This window comes from Cydia splendana, chromosome 15 (assembly GCF_910591565.1).
Source record: "Cydia splendana chromosome 15, ilCydSple1.2, whole genome shotgun sequence".
Lineage (NCBI taxonomy): Eukaryota > Metazoa > Arthropoda > Insecta > Lepidoptera > Tortricidae > Cydia > Cydia splendana.
Window position 1 is genome coordinate 5,111,809 of NC_085974.1, and position 15,223 is coordinate 5,127,031.

Below are 15,223 nucleotides of genomic sequence, written 5' to 3' on the forward strand. Positions count from 1 at the left end.
TGTACAGTTGAGTGTTGCTGTTTGTACATAGCGTATTATAAAACCTTTTGGGACCGTTATGTTATAAGTGAAAAACGAATTTCTAATAATTATGGTAACTCTAATTATATTGACTATTTTTATTCTGCATATTAAATGAAGTCATAGAAATAATTGTGTCGCTTAAACTCGGATAAATCCATTCAACCCTCTCATCAAATATCTGCCCTGGTATTACCTTTTCTTAATACCGAAATCGCATAATTTGACAGATGGATTTACCCGAGTTTGAAGTTAAGCGACTCAATTTTAAGTAGGTAGAGTTAATAAGTATTTTATTTTTAATTAAAAATTGAAATGGCAAATCGGTTTGTGTGGATGTATTGTAGTGTTTCTCAAGAAACACGAGTATTACTGATGTGATGTGTCAAATGCAATATTATTTAAAGTACAGTCAGCTTTCGAAGTCGCTGGACTTTGATCAGTAGGTACTTTTACCTAGAAATATAACTACCCCATCGGTCTGATATTCAATGTAAAAGTACTTGAGGATGTCTGTACATTTTTGTTATTTATTTACCCCTAAGTGTTACTTACCTACTCAGTGAGCTCGATTAAATAAATTTAAGTTGCAATTATATTGTTTATCTTTTCTTACCCTTTTTACTGACATTCCTATGATCAACAATCTGCCATCTCTTTTGAGCGACGATAAGCATTAGGCTGCCTTTCCACTGAAGCGAAGACTAGCAGATAGGAACAGAATCAAATCAACCAATAGCATTGGTTGTAATTCAGCGGAGGAGAGAAGAGATGTGGTTTACAACAGTGTCTGTGGAAAGTCAGCCTTACGTACGAATTTACAAGTGCGGCAGAGGCAACCCGTCGAATGTGGTTCGCGGTAGGTCCACTGGTCTTCAACCACTCTTCAACAGATGGACATGATGTAACGATCCTCAGATTGAGGCAACTGACGAAGAGATGACACTCAGTACTGTCTTTACCATAAGGGCACACGGGGCCCATTCTCAGGGGGCCCCGAAAGACAGACAGTAATAGTATATTTGATTACCCATAATAAATAAAAGATCATAGTAGAAAAATGTTAGTTTAATTAGCTTTCTTTACTTTCCGACAGGGCCCCAAATTCTTATGTGCCCAGGGGCCCCAGCATAGTTTATGACGGCCCTGATGATACTTACAAATGAATCATTTGATAGGTGTTGATAGTAATTACAAAAACATTGGTATCTATTAAATTTGGTAGTTCAAGTCCAAGACCAATGCAAAAATTGTTTATTATTTTCTGCAAATTACAAAAATGAAATGAAAATGCATATAAATTATTTAAAGCAATATTTATTCAAATATTAAATAAGAAAAAAAATAACAAAATTTGTTAACAAAGTATCTCTAAGTCACAAAAGCAATGTGGGTTATATTATATCTATGTATAGAAAATATTCACACAAGGTTATGCCTTAGCTAATATTTTTTAAAAGATTGTGTAACAAAATGAGATCTACACAGTCTTATAATAAAACTATGCTTTGTTAAAATAATTTGGATATCATGTTCTTTATTTATCACATTAAAAGACAGATTGCGAGAATTATGACTATACAGATGTTAGGCTGCCTTTCCACTGAGGCAGAGATGAGAGGAGACATATGCGGGAGACCTCTGCTGGATTAAAATCCTAAAATGCTGGTTCATTCCTGGACATTTCTTACTCATCTCTGCTCAAGTGGAAAGGCCACATTAAACCTTCATACAGGCAAATGTCGTAAATTTGACACATTCTCTTTCACTCTGTAATATTATATCAAATTTTAGAGCTTCTTAACATAAGCATAGATAGTTAGGCTTTCTTTATGTGATGAAAAGTGAAAAATGTACTAAATTTGTACTTTTCTGTTGCCCCGTAGTCATTATCACAATGCTTTTGTTTATTAACAAAAGACTGAATTATGACATAAGGACAGTTAAGAAATAATAACACTGCAAACTCAAAGAATGCAATGTAGGTTCACAAAAAAAAGTAAAATTCATAGACAATGTTTGACTAACTGTGATCAACATTTGGTTACTTAGGCCCACTTGCACCATTTCACTAACCTGGGTTTAACCGGTTAAACCTGGAGTTACCATGATTACCAGTACAATTTGACACTGGGTTAACGGTTTAACCACTTAACCCCGGGTTACTGAGATGGTGCAAGTGGGCCTTATTGGTAAAATCAGATTATTTAGATGTGTTTTTCAAACTGTGGGTTGCGACTCCCTGGGGGGTCACGAAGCCTCTGCCAGCCTTTAAACAATACATAAGCGAAACATTTTGTTCGTACTAAGGGGGTCGCGTCATGAAAAAGTTTGAAAAACACTGATTTAGATAATGCTACTTTGTTTATAGTATAAGCCAAAAAATAATATTTCTAATATATCTCTAGATCTAACAACACCAAACCCCTTTATATAATACAAGCTGCAAGTGCATGGTAGTAGGAAGTGCATCTGTGACTTAGAAAGAACACAAAATATTTGTTCTTAACAACTCTCATAGGTGGTACTTATTAAAGGTAACCATAAACTGTTAGGACACATCACAAACTCCCAAAGTCAACAAACTCAATAACTTTTATCAAACAATTACCTAAAAGTGGATACAAAATAATTTACATTTCATATCCCTATAATTTGTACCCATTCCAATTTTTTGAGCAAATATATTTAAATGCTTAAGAGAGAGGACTCAAACAGACTTCCTTGACAATAATAAATTCACTGAGGTAATACCATGCAAAATTAACCAATTACACCAAGAAATTACTAGGAACATTAACAACACCCACTACTCATCCATGCTATCATACAAGTACACTGAAAACACAATTTAACATTAATTACTTGCATCACTTCATACTACTCGTAAATACTATTTGCTACCCACGGTCGTTCCAACTTATTTTATGTTCTAATTAAGTGTCACATGACAATGTGGCGGTGAGGTTCGTCATTCATCAACTTGGAGCTTCTGAATGCGTGTTGACACTCCGTCCAGTTCCGGGGTATCTGGACTAGGCTGAGGTTCCACAGAGATGTTCAGGTTTTCGAGGGACTGGCAGCGCTTCGCGGGGCACTTTACACTGTCGTTGTTGCTGCATCCACTCGTAGAAGGCTCCAGAAGGGTGTTTAAGTAATCGCGCCCGCTGTCCGCCATGTCGGTGGCGATCGCGTCAGAGTTTTCGCTCTTCGTCCTATGCCGCATCGGCAACACGTAAGGACACAGTCTGTTTTTGTTGGTAACTCGCTTCATACAATACCCCACGGTGACGTTAGAGACGTAGCGCGTGTTCAGTCGCATCATACCGTAATTAGATTTGGACTCGTGTAAATAGTCCCGCCGGGCCTCCGTTATAGCGCTCAGCATGCCCAAATCGTGCAGCGCCTTATCCAAGTTGTCCAGATTCATGTGGCAGCGAGGATTCTGCAAACGACGCAGCAATATTACCAAGGCTGTTGGCGACAAGGTTATCTTGTATCCCAGCTATGCACTTTTATATACACTTTTTTTCAATGTCTTTGTATTTCATACTGTTTTTCAGTGTAATTCAATGGTGTAACATATGTATTTATAATTATTTTTCACATAATAAACATCACAAAAAAAGTCATAATAAATAACGACTGAATGACAATAAAAAGGCAATGTTGCAAGTAATCAGAAGATAAACAACAACAGTGATTTTAAAGCCCGCATTTAAAGGCCATAACACATTATCGCACCGCACCGCGACTTTGGTGCGTCGCACCCTGAGCGCAAGAAACAGATATCTCTTTCTCGCTCTCACTTATGGGTGCAACGCACCAAGGTCGCGGTGCGGTGCGATAGTGTGTTACCACTTTAACTGGTGGTGGAATAGTCTCTGGCAAACCCACTTTGTCAGTAGGATGATAGGATTGATAGAATAGGTCAGACAACGAATGCTCAAAAAAAGTTGTAGGTTGGAAATCTAGGAACACAATTTTTGACTTCGTAACTTTGTTTGGACTAGTTAGGAGGAGAACATGGCTCGGCTCACGGGCTACAGCCGGGGACTTTTGATATGTTCACCTCCTAACTAGTCCAAACAACGTTACGGAGTCAAAAATTGTGTTCCAAGCTTTTCCCTCTATACTTCTTATTGCTTGGCCTAAGAGGCGCGAATATCAAATTTTCTATGGGAGCACACTATACATTTATACTCTTTGGGAGCACAACTCTTCGCGCCTAAATTTTTTTTTAATTTGCCGCCTTTTTCTACTAACGGAAATGGCTTACCAAACTACATCAAAATTACGATCTACTATACTCTGGTAAACCCACTTTTGTAAGCACAAGAAGGCGCGAAATTCAAATTTTCTATGGGAGGACAACCTTTCGCGCCTAAATTTTTAAAATTGCCGCCTTGTTCTACTGACGGAAATGGCTTGCCAAAGCATAAATTAATGTTTAGACGAAGGCCCTTGGCTTACCACTTCCGTCATAAATATGGCGGAAATCTGGAAAAAAATATTCTGCTGATGTGGAGCAATTTGGAATTGATGTGGAAGCGGAACAACGAAAGAAAACAATTTGCCAAATAAAAGAGGCTCGAGGGCTAGAGAAAAGATAAATATGGCCATAAAGTAATTGTCAGTTCTCTGCCTTTTTGACTATTTATCGATTTGTTTTTGACAATTGACAAATTTTTATCGAGTTCTGATGCAATGCACTAAATTATAAAAACATAATTTTAATATTTATAATAATGGCTGAAATTCTTAAAGAATGGCTAACGGAGAGGCTACAACGGCAGATTGTGTGGAAAGCTGAAGAATTTGGTAACATGATGAAAAACGGACACGTCATTGCAAGCGTTCTGCTCAGCTACAATGTTATAAACGAGGAGAAACATTACCTCATCAGGTCTAGTAACGCCTCGAAAGACATCGATAACAACTGGGAATATTTACGGGAATGGTTACGTGAACTAGAAATAAATTTGACTGCAACTGATCTTGCGAATGTGAAGGAAGGCAAAGGAACCGCTTTATTAAGGCTTTTCTACCAACTGTTTCTTCATTTGGATAAAATGGACCGTATTGATTTTATCAAACGCGAAAGAAAAATGGTTTCCAATTTGGTGAAAAAAATGGACACTAGATTCAAAGTTGATAAAATTGAGGAAAAAGAAGAGCCTACCATCGATTTCTTGTCAAAACCTTTACTAAACGAGAAGCATTTTATTGAGTGGCAGAGAAAGAAATCCGAAGAAGTAAAAGAGACCTTTGCATACTTACGTCATAAATATGTTAAAACACTGCAGAATATAGAAGAAAAGAAGACGCCATGTTATTATCCCACATCAAAACCCAAACAGCTTACTGAAAAAGACAAAAAAGATATGGAAATATTCTCAAAGAAATTTCCTTGTGAAACCAGAAACTATACGTACAATGAACTTTTAGAAATGGAAAATAAGGCTGCTGAAGAGAGTAAAGCGCTGATGGGTTCTGAATGGGCTCAAAATTACATGGAAAATCTCTTTACTAGAATGCACAAAAAAGCCGACTCGGAGGAATTCCAAAAGCAAATGACAACCGCGCTCAGCAGCGCAATGTGGAACCAGACGATCAGTGAAGAAGAAACTAACCTTGATACTGAACTAGCTAAGAAAGTATTGAAAATGTCGCAGTTTGAAAAACAAATGTGTACACAAATAATGGAGACTAAGCAACAAGCTCGTAATATGTTTCAAAACAGGGTCAGAGCTGAAAAAGAGTTTGCCGAGCAAAGGAGAAAACAATTTGATCAGTATCTTGACAATATCAAAGAGCAAATTAATTCGGCCCTAGACGAAATAGGTTTTGAGAAATCTCGACAAAATATGCTGCATAAGAGACTATATGCAGAAAAAATGAAAAGAAAACGACAACACTATTATGAGATATGTTATGAAACTATGTTATCAATTGTTGATTATGCGACCAGGTATGCTTATTTCAAGAAACTTATTGGTGATGATATTCCAGAACACTACATTCATGAGTGGAAAATACTGTATTTTAAACAACAACCTATTTTTGAAATATTAGAGCCCACAGAAGATCTTCTTTACGAACCTGCCTTTGAAGAGGAGGTGCTCCCAGAAGTTGAAGAAATAATAAGACTTGAATTGGACAGGCAAGAGGCAATGAACGATGGCGAATTCTTGGAGTATCATAATTATACTGGACCTTGGAATTTGGACCATTTGATTCCTAATTTTGACCCAGAGTCCGAGGAAAGAAAATTTGAATACCTCGGCACACGTGTACTAGGTCACGTTGTGTATACATTACTGGAAATAAAGTACCCTTACCCGCCACCCAGACCTCCTGCCGATCTGCCGCAGTTTACATCTAAGGCTATATTGCGTAATCTACCTGACAGAGCCATAACCACTGCAATGCAAACATTACTGAACTATAGGCGTATACATGTAGTTCGAATCGAGGCTGCTATTAACTACTGTCTAAAACAATTTAAAACTGAAATGGTAGGGTGCATAGATATTGAACTATCATTCGATAAATTTCTCCTCGCTGCTCAAGAAGAGCCCGAGAAAGAGCTAATCAGGTTAATGAAAACGGATGATGAAACAACGAGTAAAAGTCTAGAACCTCTTCCTGTCATCGGTGCTCCACCTCCTAACACTAAACAAACACAAACACCAAAGACACTACCCGAGGAAGAAATAGTATTATCTACAGCTGCGGAATTAGGAAAATATGCGTACGAGGGTTTAAGCGGCGGTGACGCATTAACAGATTACTTGTTGGCCGCTATGATTGTGGAATATATAAAGGCCCAAGAAGATATAAAGGGGTTTGTTATAATAAACTACCCTAATTCATATCGAACAGCACAAATTCTAGAAGAGGCGTTTACCGGATGCGCTCCTCCAGGTGAAGAAAGCTTAGCAGATAAAGATGACATTTACTTAGAAGAAGCCATTGCAAATCATCGCAAAGTTGAAAAAGATGAATATAAAGAGATACGTAAATCGACGCTTGTAAATAATCCCCACAAAATAGAGACTGAGAAACCATTTGAAAGCTACTTTACCTGTTATATCCATTTAAAAGAAACAGAAGATATTCTTCAAGAGCTCGTTATTTGGGATTTAACCGAAGAAAATTCCGAGCTAATAGAAAGATTTTACTCCGTTTTAGGGATTAATTACAGCATGTACTATGAATTAGTAATCGAAAAAGATTTTTTGGCACAAATCTGCAAATACATAATAGGGGACTGTATTACTGCGTCTGTGACGTCATACTCTGATACATTATTTGGTGAAAATGTATTAAGTAGCCTTAATTTTCCGACTTCCGCTGATAAAAGAACAAAATCAAAAATTCTAAAGCCCGAGATGGCAGGAGGCAAATCAAGAGAATTAGCTGGAAAATCTAAAATGAATCAATCAAGACTAATATCAACCTCAGGCCTGAACGTGGTCAAGGAACCTTCTTCTCCAGACATTGAGCAAGTAGATACTTTAATTGAGATTGGAGCTGGAGAGGCTGAGGTAGAATCTGAAAATGATGAAGTAGTGGAAGAAGTAACAATTTTGGCTGGAGAGGAAGACTGGGACTACGGTAAAATACCTATTTCACAAACAATTGGAGCAGCGCTAGCTACATGTTGGGAAGAAGTTGAGAAAATATATCTCCACGATATGAAACAGCTGTTCTTTGCTATTCGCCTGCAGATGAATAGTTTGGCGCTTTACGTTAGATTCATCAAAGATAAGATGACCCAAATCATCACATTACCGTCAAACAAACAGGATTTAGTAAGCCAATTTCAAAAGGAGTATAATGAATTTGAAAGCGATTGGAGAACCGTCGGTGTTACAAAAAATGAATGGCACTGCAGAGTGAAAGATTTACAGAGTAAACTTTACCATATTTGCGATGAAAGAAAATTACACGCGGAACAAAAAAGACATGCCCTTATTCTGGATAATTGGGCAATGGAAGAGCTTACTGCGATGGCTAATTCGTACATCTCATGTATGCAAGCGGAAGTAAATAGGTAAATAAATAATTATTATAGCACATTTTTACACAAATTGACTAAGCCTTACGGTACGGTAGGTGAGCCCTAAAAAGACAATCAATACTAAGTACCTTATAAATAATGCGCGTGCGATTCCCATAATGTACAATTCCCATCGACTGTCTGGAGTCGGGCCGCGCCGGAGCGCATTTTTTATGTTTTTTTTTTTTATTTTTTATTTTATTTTATTTTATTTATTTGGGGCATGTGCCTATTATGTATGGCGGAAGCGATGGGAGCCGACCGGCTTGCGGCCGTACAAATGTGAAATGCGCACCGACTCCACCCGTTAGGTGGGAATCGTACTTAAGGATTTTTTCTAAAGCTAGCATTTTGTCATTGCCGTGGCAAGAAATAAACTGTCGTAAGCTACATGTAAATTGTAATTACCTACCATAACTATGTTTTAATTTCAGGTCAATGTTATCCTTCCAAGCTCTTCATGACTTCTACTATGCTCAACTCAAAAAATTGCCACCGAACGACCGGCTGACAAGCAAAGAGTTAACTAAAATAAGTTATGACCTATCGGATGAAGCCGATTCCACAGCAACCAAGAAATCCGGCGGAGAAGACAAAGTTTTCAGATATTTAAGAACAGCATTTCTTGACCTACAGATAAAAAATATCCAAATTGATTATAGTAATAATCCATTTAATAATATCTTGGAAAATAATGCCAAGTTTGCGTTAAAAGTGATCAAAGAAACAAATGATTCTTATCGCTCTCTCATCAGTCGGGAATATATTGAACTTGTTAAGCTAGTGTCAGCTCCTAAGAAAAAAGAAGATTCAGCTTCCGACCTACTGGCTGGTCAGACATCAGAGGATATATTCAAGGCTAATGTACTAAAATGTATTGATGAATGGACAATGGGTATTAATGGAGAAATGTACAGGGCCAGCTTACGCATACTAGCCCTGCAGTATAAATGCTACCAGGACATGAAGTTATTCAATGATATAATTTACAAAACATTTATGCTAGTGCAAAACGAAATCAACACACATTATTTGAACGAAATTGAATCCGTAGATCGCCTTTGTAAATATATTCAACTAGCTGTTGAAGATTGTCGACGAATTCCAGAAAGTCTTATTTTGGAGCATGACACATTCATTATTGATCCTAATCTTCTGCAGTTTCCACCTACGGCACCGCCTGCTGAGCCTCGAATTGATGACTACGTGTCTGACATGGAATTTAAAGTTGCTCAATTGGAGCGTTTGAGGTCTCAATTCAAGATTGTCGCCCCATCAGGAATTGCACTACAACAGGCATTTATATATCTCTTACAAGACTTTCTAATATTTGGCCACGAAACATGTGACGGCTCACTCGTTCCAGAACTGTGGAAGCGGTTAGACCCCGAACAAGTGCCAAAATTGGTATTCCAGATGTTCGGAGACACGGCTTACGTGGATTGGAGAGATTTCCTGATTTACTGTGCAAATATAAGATTTCCATCTGTAGAAGAGCTACTCGATTTGCGCCATGAATTACGCTGTATTGATCAGGATTCGACAGAGCTTATCGACAAAGAAGGTTACACTACAACAGAACTATGGTTTGAACGAGACTTTGACATACAAGACCCATGTGAGCAACTGAGAAAGAACCTAATCAAAGAGTTCCTATTTAGCCTCTATGAAACCTCAAAAGATACGATTAATTATTCAGCACTTCTGTTAGCTCTATGCAAAAGTCCCAATCCAATTGAAGGTTTCGCTTCAGCTCTATCTGTGGCAGTTGGAAAGAAGGTTTGTCACTCGTATGAAGAATGCAACGAAATCGTTTGCCATTTAATTAAAGACAAAAAATATCGAGATGCTTGTCGCGCATGCGCTTTAGAATGCACCAATCATCTACTAGATAAAGTTATTACCAAAGTAATTGATATATGCGTGGGCACTAGTATAATAGAGCTGCCTTATGATCCTGTAGCTGAAAGTAAGAAAGTTAAAAAAGGAGGAAAGGAAAAGGGATCAGGCTCTAAATTAAAGAAAGGTGAACAAAGTACGTCGCAAAGCGCTCGACTGTCCAAAGAAACTAACCTAAACATAGCGAGTAAAATCAAAGTGCAATCGGCGGTTGAAGTGCGAAGCACGTTCATATGTCCACCTTGTCAAGAGGATGAGATTCCGGATGAGAAAGGAGAGGAATTAAAAGTCGAAGAGGAACAAAAGGTAGAGTTGCCTGAGGAAGATCCTAAGATAGCGTACGCCGTGAGCCAGAAAGTGATCTGGAATGTGCTAGAGATTTGTTTGCCTTGGCACTTCTCTCTGCTTCCTGAAGAAAGGGTAACTCCATACAAGGATCAAGTGAAGGAAATCTTGGATCGGCTCGAAGTGGAGACGGATAATGGAGACATCTATGTCGTCCATTTCCTCGAAGAACCGGTCATTTGCAAATTATTGCATAAAGCGAAAAAATTCACAGCTGTAAGTTTGCTGGAAGAAGTCCGTAACATAGTATTGTAATACAATTATAATTTTCAGAGGTAAGTACGTAAATATTTACTTACGCTTTAAGAGATGGGCCGAATATGGACTTTGCCGAATACGAATATTCGGTTCGGTATTCATCTTTGGGCCAAGATTATTTTTGAGTTCATCGTTTTTCAAATATTTAGCAACACGGCTGCAATTATTGTTAACATACTACTTAATTGTATGTGATTGGTCTTATTTGATATAATGTATGAACTATTGTAAGACCAATAATTCTCTTTGGTAAGACCAATGTAAAACATCGCTTACTGTGAACATTTATTTTTATGCTCTTATTCTGAATACATTACATTAAATTACTTCATAGTTATTTTCATTTGTACAGTCAGCAGTAGAAGTTGCTAAGCGGGCGAGGTGTTCAAAATTACCTTGGCACACTCTAATTCTCTTAACAATAAAATCGTGTCGCGTCAAGATCATTTTGAAAACCTGGCGCACTTAACAACGTCTGCTGCAGATTGTAGGTATTTTTTAAACAGCGTCGATCCGTTTCTCGTTAATAATTTTGAAATATAATCACATTTCAAGGAAACCTTTTAGGGTTTAGCAAATAGATAACAGTCTGTAATTTGCAAATAATTTCTAGCTCCTACCTCTATATTGTTACCAGGTCACAATTGATAACGGTTAAAACACAACCAATAGGATTTTACCGTGAGATCTCCTTACTTTACTGAGAGATAAGTACCAAGATATTCTGGTTTTCAATTGTATTGTTTAATATCAGTGCGAAATTCCCCTAAATTTCAGATTTGCGCATTCAGCTAATCACTGTAATTTATTATCAGGCTTTATAAAGCCTTTGCTCTGTAGGAACAAATTACGGAAATGTTTAAATTATCTTGCTCGGGATATTTGAGATTGGATTTACCGTGTAATGTTAATCTGGGTTTGAGTATTGTTTTACTGTAATAATGCAAAGGCGGGTATGATTCGATTATTTGTTACTCCCTACCTACTATTGGGCTGTTTGTTTACTTTACTGACTTAAAAAAATAGGTGCTGATGCTGTACAGATGTAGTGCATAATTGTTTTCCATCGTACCTATTTTCTCAGAATCGTTCGTATTTGTCATGCTACTTCAGTCAACCCCAATACTTTTTTACCGAGACTGACTGAAATAGCAAAACAGGTTCGTTCGTTTCCGTGAAAATACGAAGGAAAATAATTATGTATACACTAAATACATCTGTATTGGTTTGTTGCATTATATTTCGGAATTTTGTCACTGTCACTATGGAGCATTCCATTAAATTTTCTACCGTTTGTCCCGTACAAACGCGAATTATCTGAAGATTTGCAGGTATAAGTTATGACAAATGGTCAAAAATATGCACAGAAAAATAATTGCCTGCTTTAAATACAAAAAAAAAGTCGCAACACAGGAAATAAAATGAGTATGTACGGACAGCCCGTGGAATGCTTCCTATACGAAAACAAATACATATGTATATTGTTCCGCTCTTAATGATTTTAAATCAGCAAAAACTCTTTATGAAATATGTGGGTTTGTTACACGAGAAAATATGCTTGACTCTGTTATGCAATTTACCCAATCCGTTAGCATTCATTCTTTCGAATGTTGATTATCGAACATTCCTCAATATCTTGGAAGCTGTAAAAGAATTCAACAACAAAATTTCTCATTTTCTAACAGTCAACATATCATTGTGCCATACAGTGTTAGTTCACGGCTGGAAGCGGCCATGGGCACTCTCAATTACTCTTTGGGTTCTTTGTTCCCTGTAAGAAAAGTGTCGCCTCTGTTATTATTGAAGCCTGTGAAAAGTAAGTGAATAGGCATATTTTTTATATATGTCGGGAATTGTGGGCGTATCATACTATCGGCAGCACATCAGAACCTTCAATCGTGGATGACGAGGGCCTTGAAATATACGATGTTTAACTCACAATCTTTACTGCACGAGACTCATTACAAATCACAGCACGCGATACGTTTCTTATCTTAAGCAAACCAGTGGATTTGACCCAGGAACGGCCACAGACGTCATCCTCTCCCGTTCGTTCTCATCGTGCTCCTTCTGAAGATTGATTCACCGCATAACTTCAATTGTTCTGGACTTCAATTGTTTTAAGAGCGCACTCTATGACGTCTTGGCGGAACTGCGTCGAACGCCACTCAAGTGTACGTAACACCCTAGTGTGCTCTATTTGTCAAGGTTTGCATGATAAAACGCCTCTTAAAGGCGATAGATGGCACATTTCAGCCATTCTCCGACATATACATGTTATAATGATAAGTATTATAGCGTTGTACGGCTCCGCCGATAATTAAAGAAAAATCGGCCAAGAGCATGTCGGGCCATGCTTAGTGTAGTGTTTCGTAGTTTTCATTCTGCCAGAACAGGCCGAACGGGAGCTATTATAAGTATTATGTGCATTACAAGCATAAGGGAGTACCTTCGCAGCGCTTTTGTACATCTTTTTTACTGAGAAGAGAAGATTTTTGTAATAACTTACAAACGTGCACATGTTTTTTTTCATTCGGACTGATTATTTCCGAAAATATTAAGTTTATAAAAAAATGGTTTTTGGAGACCCGTATTCGTTTTGAAAGACCAATCCAATAATAGGTATCCCACGCTACTGGATCAAAGCGAAGGAAAAGAAAAACATTTTGTATAGGTGACCCTAAAAATTTTTTTTTTTAGTTTTTATTTTACCGTTCTATTGCCATGCACGATTAATGTATCCATGCCAAATTGCAGCTTTCTAGCACTTACGATGACGGAGCAAAGCCGCGGACGGACAGACGGATATAGCGAAACTATAAGGGTTTCTAGGTGATTACGAAACCCTAATCTGCGGTGAAACATAAACCCTAATTGCCGCGACCCATACAAAGTGTATGAAATGAGCCCCACATTTCAAACCATTTCCAGGATACACCCGACTACCCAGCTCCCTACACGACTGCACCGAGAGCCCGGCGCCGCGCACATGCTACGAGTACCGACCATTTATCGTGCTCATTCTCTTTCTGCCTCTGGTTTTCTACCTCTACCGCATTAACGGATTGGAGTATCGGATGACTGCTGATGGAAGAGTTGTGGCGTTTAATAATACTCGTACGCATATAATACAACGGACAAAGGGTAAGTTGTTTAATGTACAAAATATCAAACGGTGTTGCCATCTACACGAGTATAGGCTAAAGGCATGGCGCCTCTTTTCGAGCATATTTTTTTCTTGATTTTCGGAGGCACGTTTTTTTCTTAGACTTTATTTAAATCTTATACGGAGTTATGTATATCTTTGATAATACATATCAGCGTCATACTTGACGTAGCACTTGGCATGAAAACTTAGCATGGTCCGACTCTATTCGGAGTAAGAATCTATTAAATACGATAAAAGTTAAATATGATGTTTGTTACTTACCAGTTTTATTTCCTATTGTCTTATTTCGAGAGTTATACAAGCCAGTATCTGTAAAAAAATACCTAATGTAGAGTCGGACCAAGAAACAGACTTTTCATGGACTGACTCTAGGTAGTCTGTGCGGAAAGCTCTAGCACAGACGGGTTATCCGCAGATGGTCTAAAACGCAAAATGACTAGTGTGTTGTTTTGCCTAAATCGCAATTAGTCTACATCGCAAACGGTCTAGAACGCAAAATCCCCAATTTGTATATCACCACATTTTACATCTTTAGGTAGGTTAGGTTCGTTAAGTATCTTCATATGACCGAAGGCCAAACAGCAAAGAATAGGAGCTCCGTCGACATCGCTATAAAGTTAAGATAAAACGGAAAAATTCATTCGGGCATTTTGCGTTCTAGACCGTTTGCGATTTAGGCAAAACAACACACTGTCATTTTGCGTTTTAGACCATCTGCGGATAACCCGAGCGGTCGAATACACAAGGGCCATTTTATGTACAATAAAATTAGCAGCGCGATTCTTTAATTTTTTGGCTTTTTTATATATTGTGACCGTTTTTGCCGCTTTTATGTTATTTCTAGTCAGGATCGCGAGCCCTTTTCATCCTTAATAGGAGAAAAAAAAGTGTCCTAAAATTTCCATAAATTTTTCAAACTTTCCTTTTTGTTACCGCCATACAAAGTAGATATATTATATGGGGAAATTGTAACACAATAGGAAAAAAACTTTGGGACATTCTTTTATCTCATTAGCATCGAAAGGGATCGTGATTCTGAGTAGAAATAACACAAAAGTCATAAAAGTCACTTTTCCAAAAGTGACAAAAGTGTCAAAAGTTTATTTATAAAAATGGCAAAAAATAAAATAAACGCTCAGCAATACTGCCTCAAAAGCACTGCCCACCCGGCGGGGGGCCAAGCGGTAAGCACCCTGATATGCTACTTTTGCTGCTAACTGTATAGTCAGCAGCATATCTTGTTGATTTTTTTTAGTTTCACTATTATGTCATTGTAGTAGGATAAACTATTCTAATGACGGTCCCCTCCAATGATTGGCATTATAAAAAAAATCCGTGTTGTTTGTAGTTTTATAGTTATAATTAATTAGTATAGTTCTTAGATTTAATTGTATAGTTTTAGGTTAAGTTTGATCTCACTGTAACACTTTATCAATGTTATGCTCCATAATTGGCATATGTATCAG

The 15,223-nt window shown here is 37.6% G+C and overlaps 2 protein-coding genes and 2 long non-coding RNA genes across 4 annotated transcripts in view; 1 reads left to right on the forward strand and 3 right to left on the reverse strand.

The window, feature by feature from the left end:
• LOC134797578 (uncharacterized) overlaps positions 1 to 15,223 on the reverse strand; it is a 407,161-nt gene that overhangs the window by 201,117 nt on the left and 190,821 nt on the right. The window lies entirely within an intron of this gene.
• LOC134797580 (uncharacterized) overlaps positions 1 to 15,223 on the reverse strand; it is a 182,560-nt gene that overhangs the window by 79,606 nt on the left and 87,731 nt on the right. The window lies entirely within an intron of this gene.
• On the reverse strand, positions 1,321 to 3,686 carry LOC134797557 (uncharacterized). Its single transcript, XM_063769844.1, has one exon. It carries the CDS (start codon positions 3,449 to 3,451, stop codon positions 2,993 to 2,995), a length of 459 nt encoding a protein of 152 aa, XP_063625914.1. The 5' UTR covers positions 3,452 to 3,686; the 3' UTR covers positions 1,321 to 2,992.
• On the forward strand, positions 4,764 to 10,883 carry LOC134797492 (sperm flagellar protein 2-like). The gene is made up of 2 exons (XM_063769733.1): positions 4,764 to 8,080; positions 8,521 to 10,883. The coding sequence occupies exons 1-2, from the start codon at positions 4,770 to 4,772 to the stop codon at positions 10,583 to 10,585; spliced, it is 5,376 nt and encodes a 1,791-aa protein (XP_063625803.1). The 5' UTR covers positions 4,764 to 4,769; the 3' UTR covers positions 10,586 to 10,883.

Coding starts and splice junctions, on each gene's coding strand:
- LOC134797492 (XM_063769733.1), top strand. CDS start 4,770: ATGGCTGAAATTCTTAAAGAATGGCTAACGGAGAGGCTACAACGGCAG. Junction 8,081..8,520: donor ATGCAAGCGGAAGTAAATAG/GTAAATAAATAA, acceptor TTTTAATTTCAG/GTCAATGTTATCCTTCCAAG.
- LOC134797557 (XM_063769844.1), bottom strand. CDS start 3,451: ATGAATCTGGACAACTTGGATAAGGCGCTGCACGATTTGGGCATGCTG.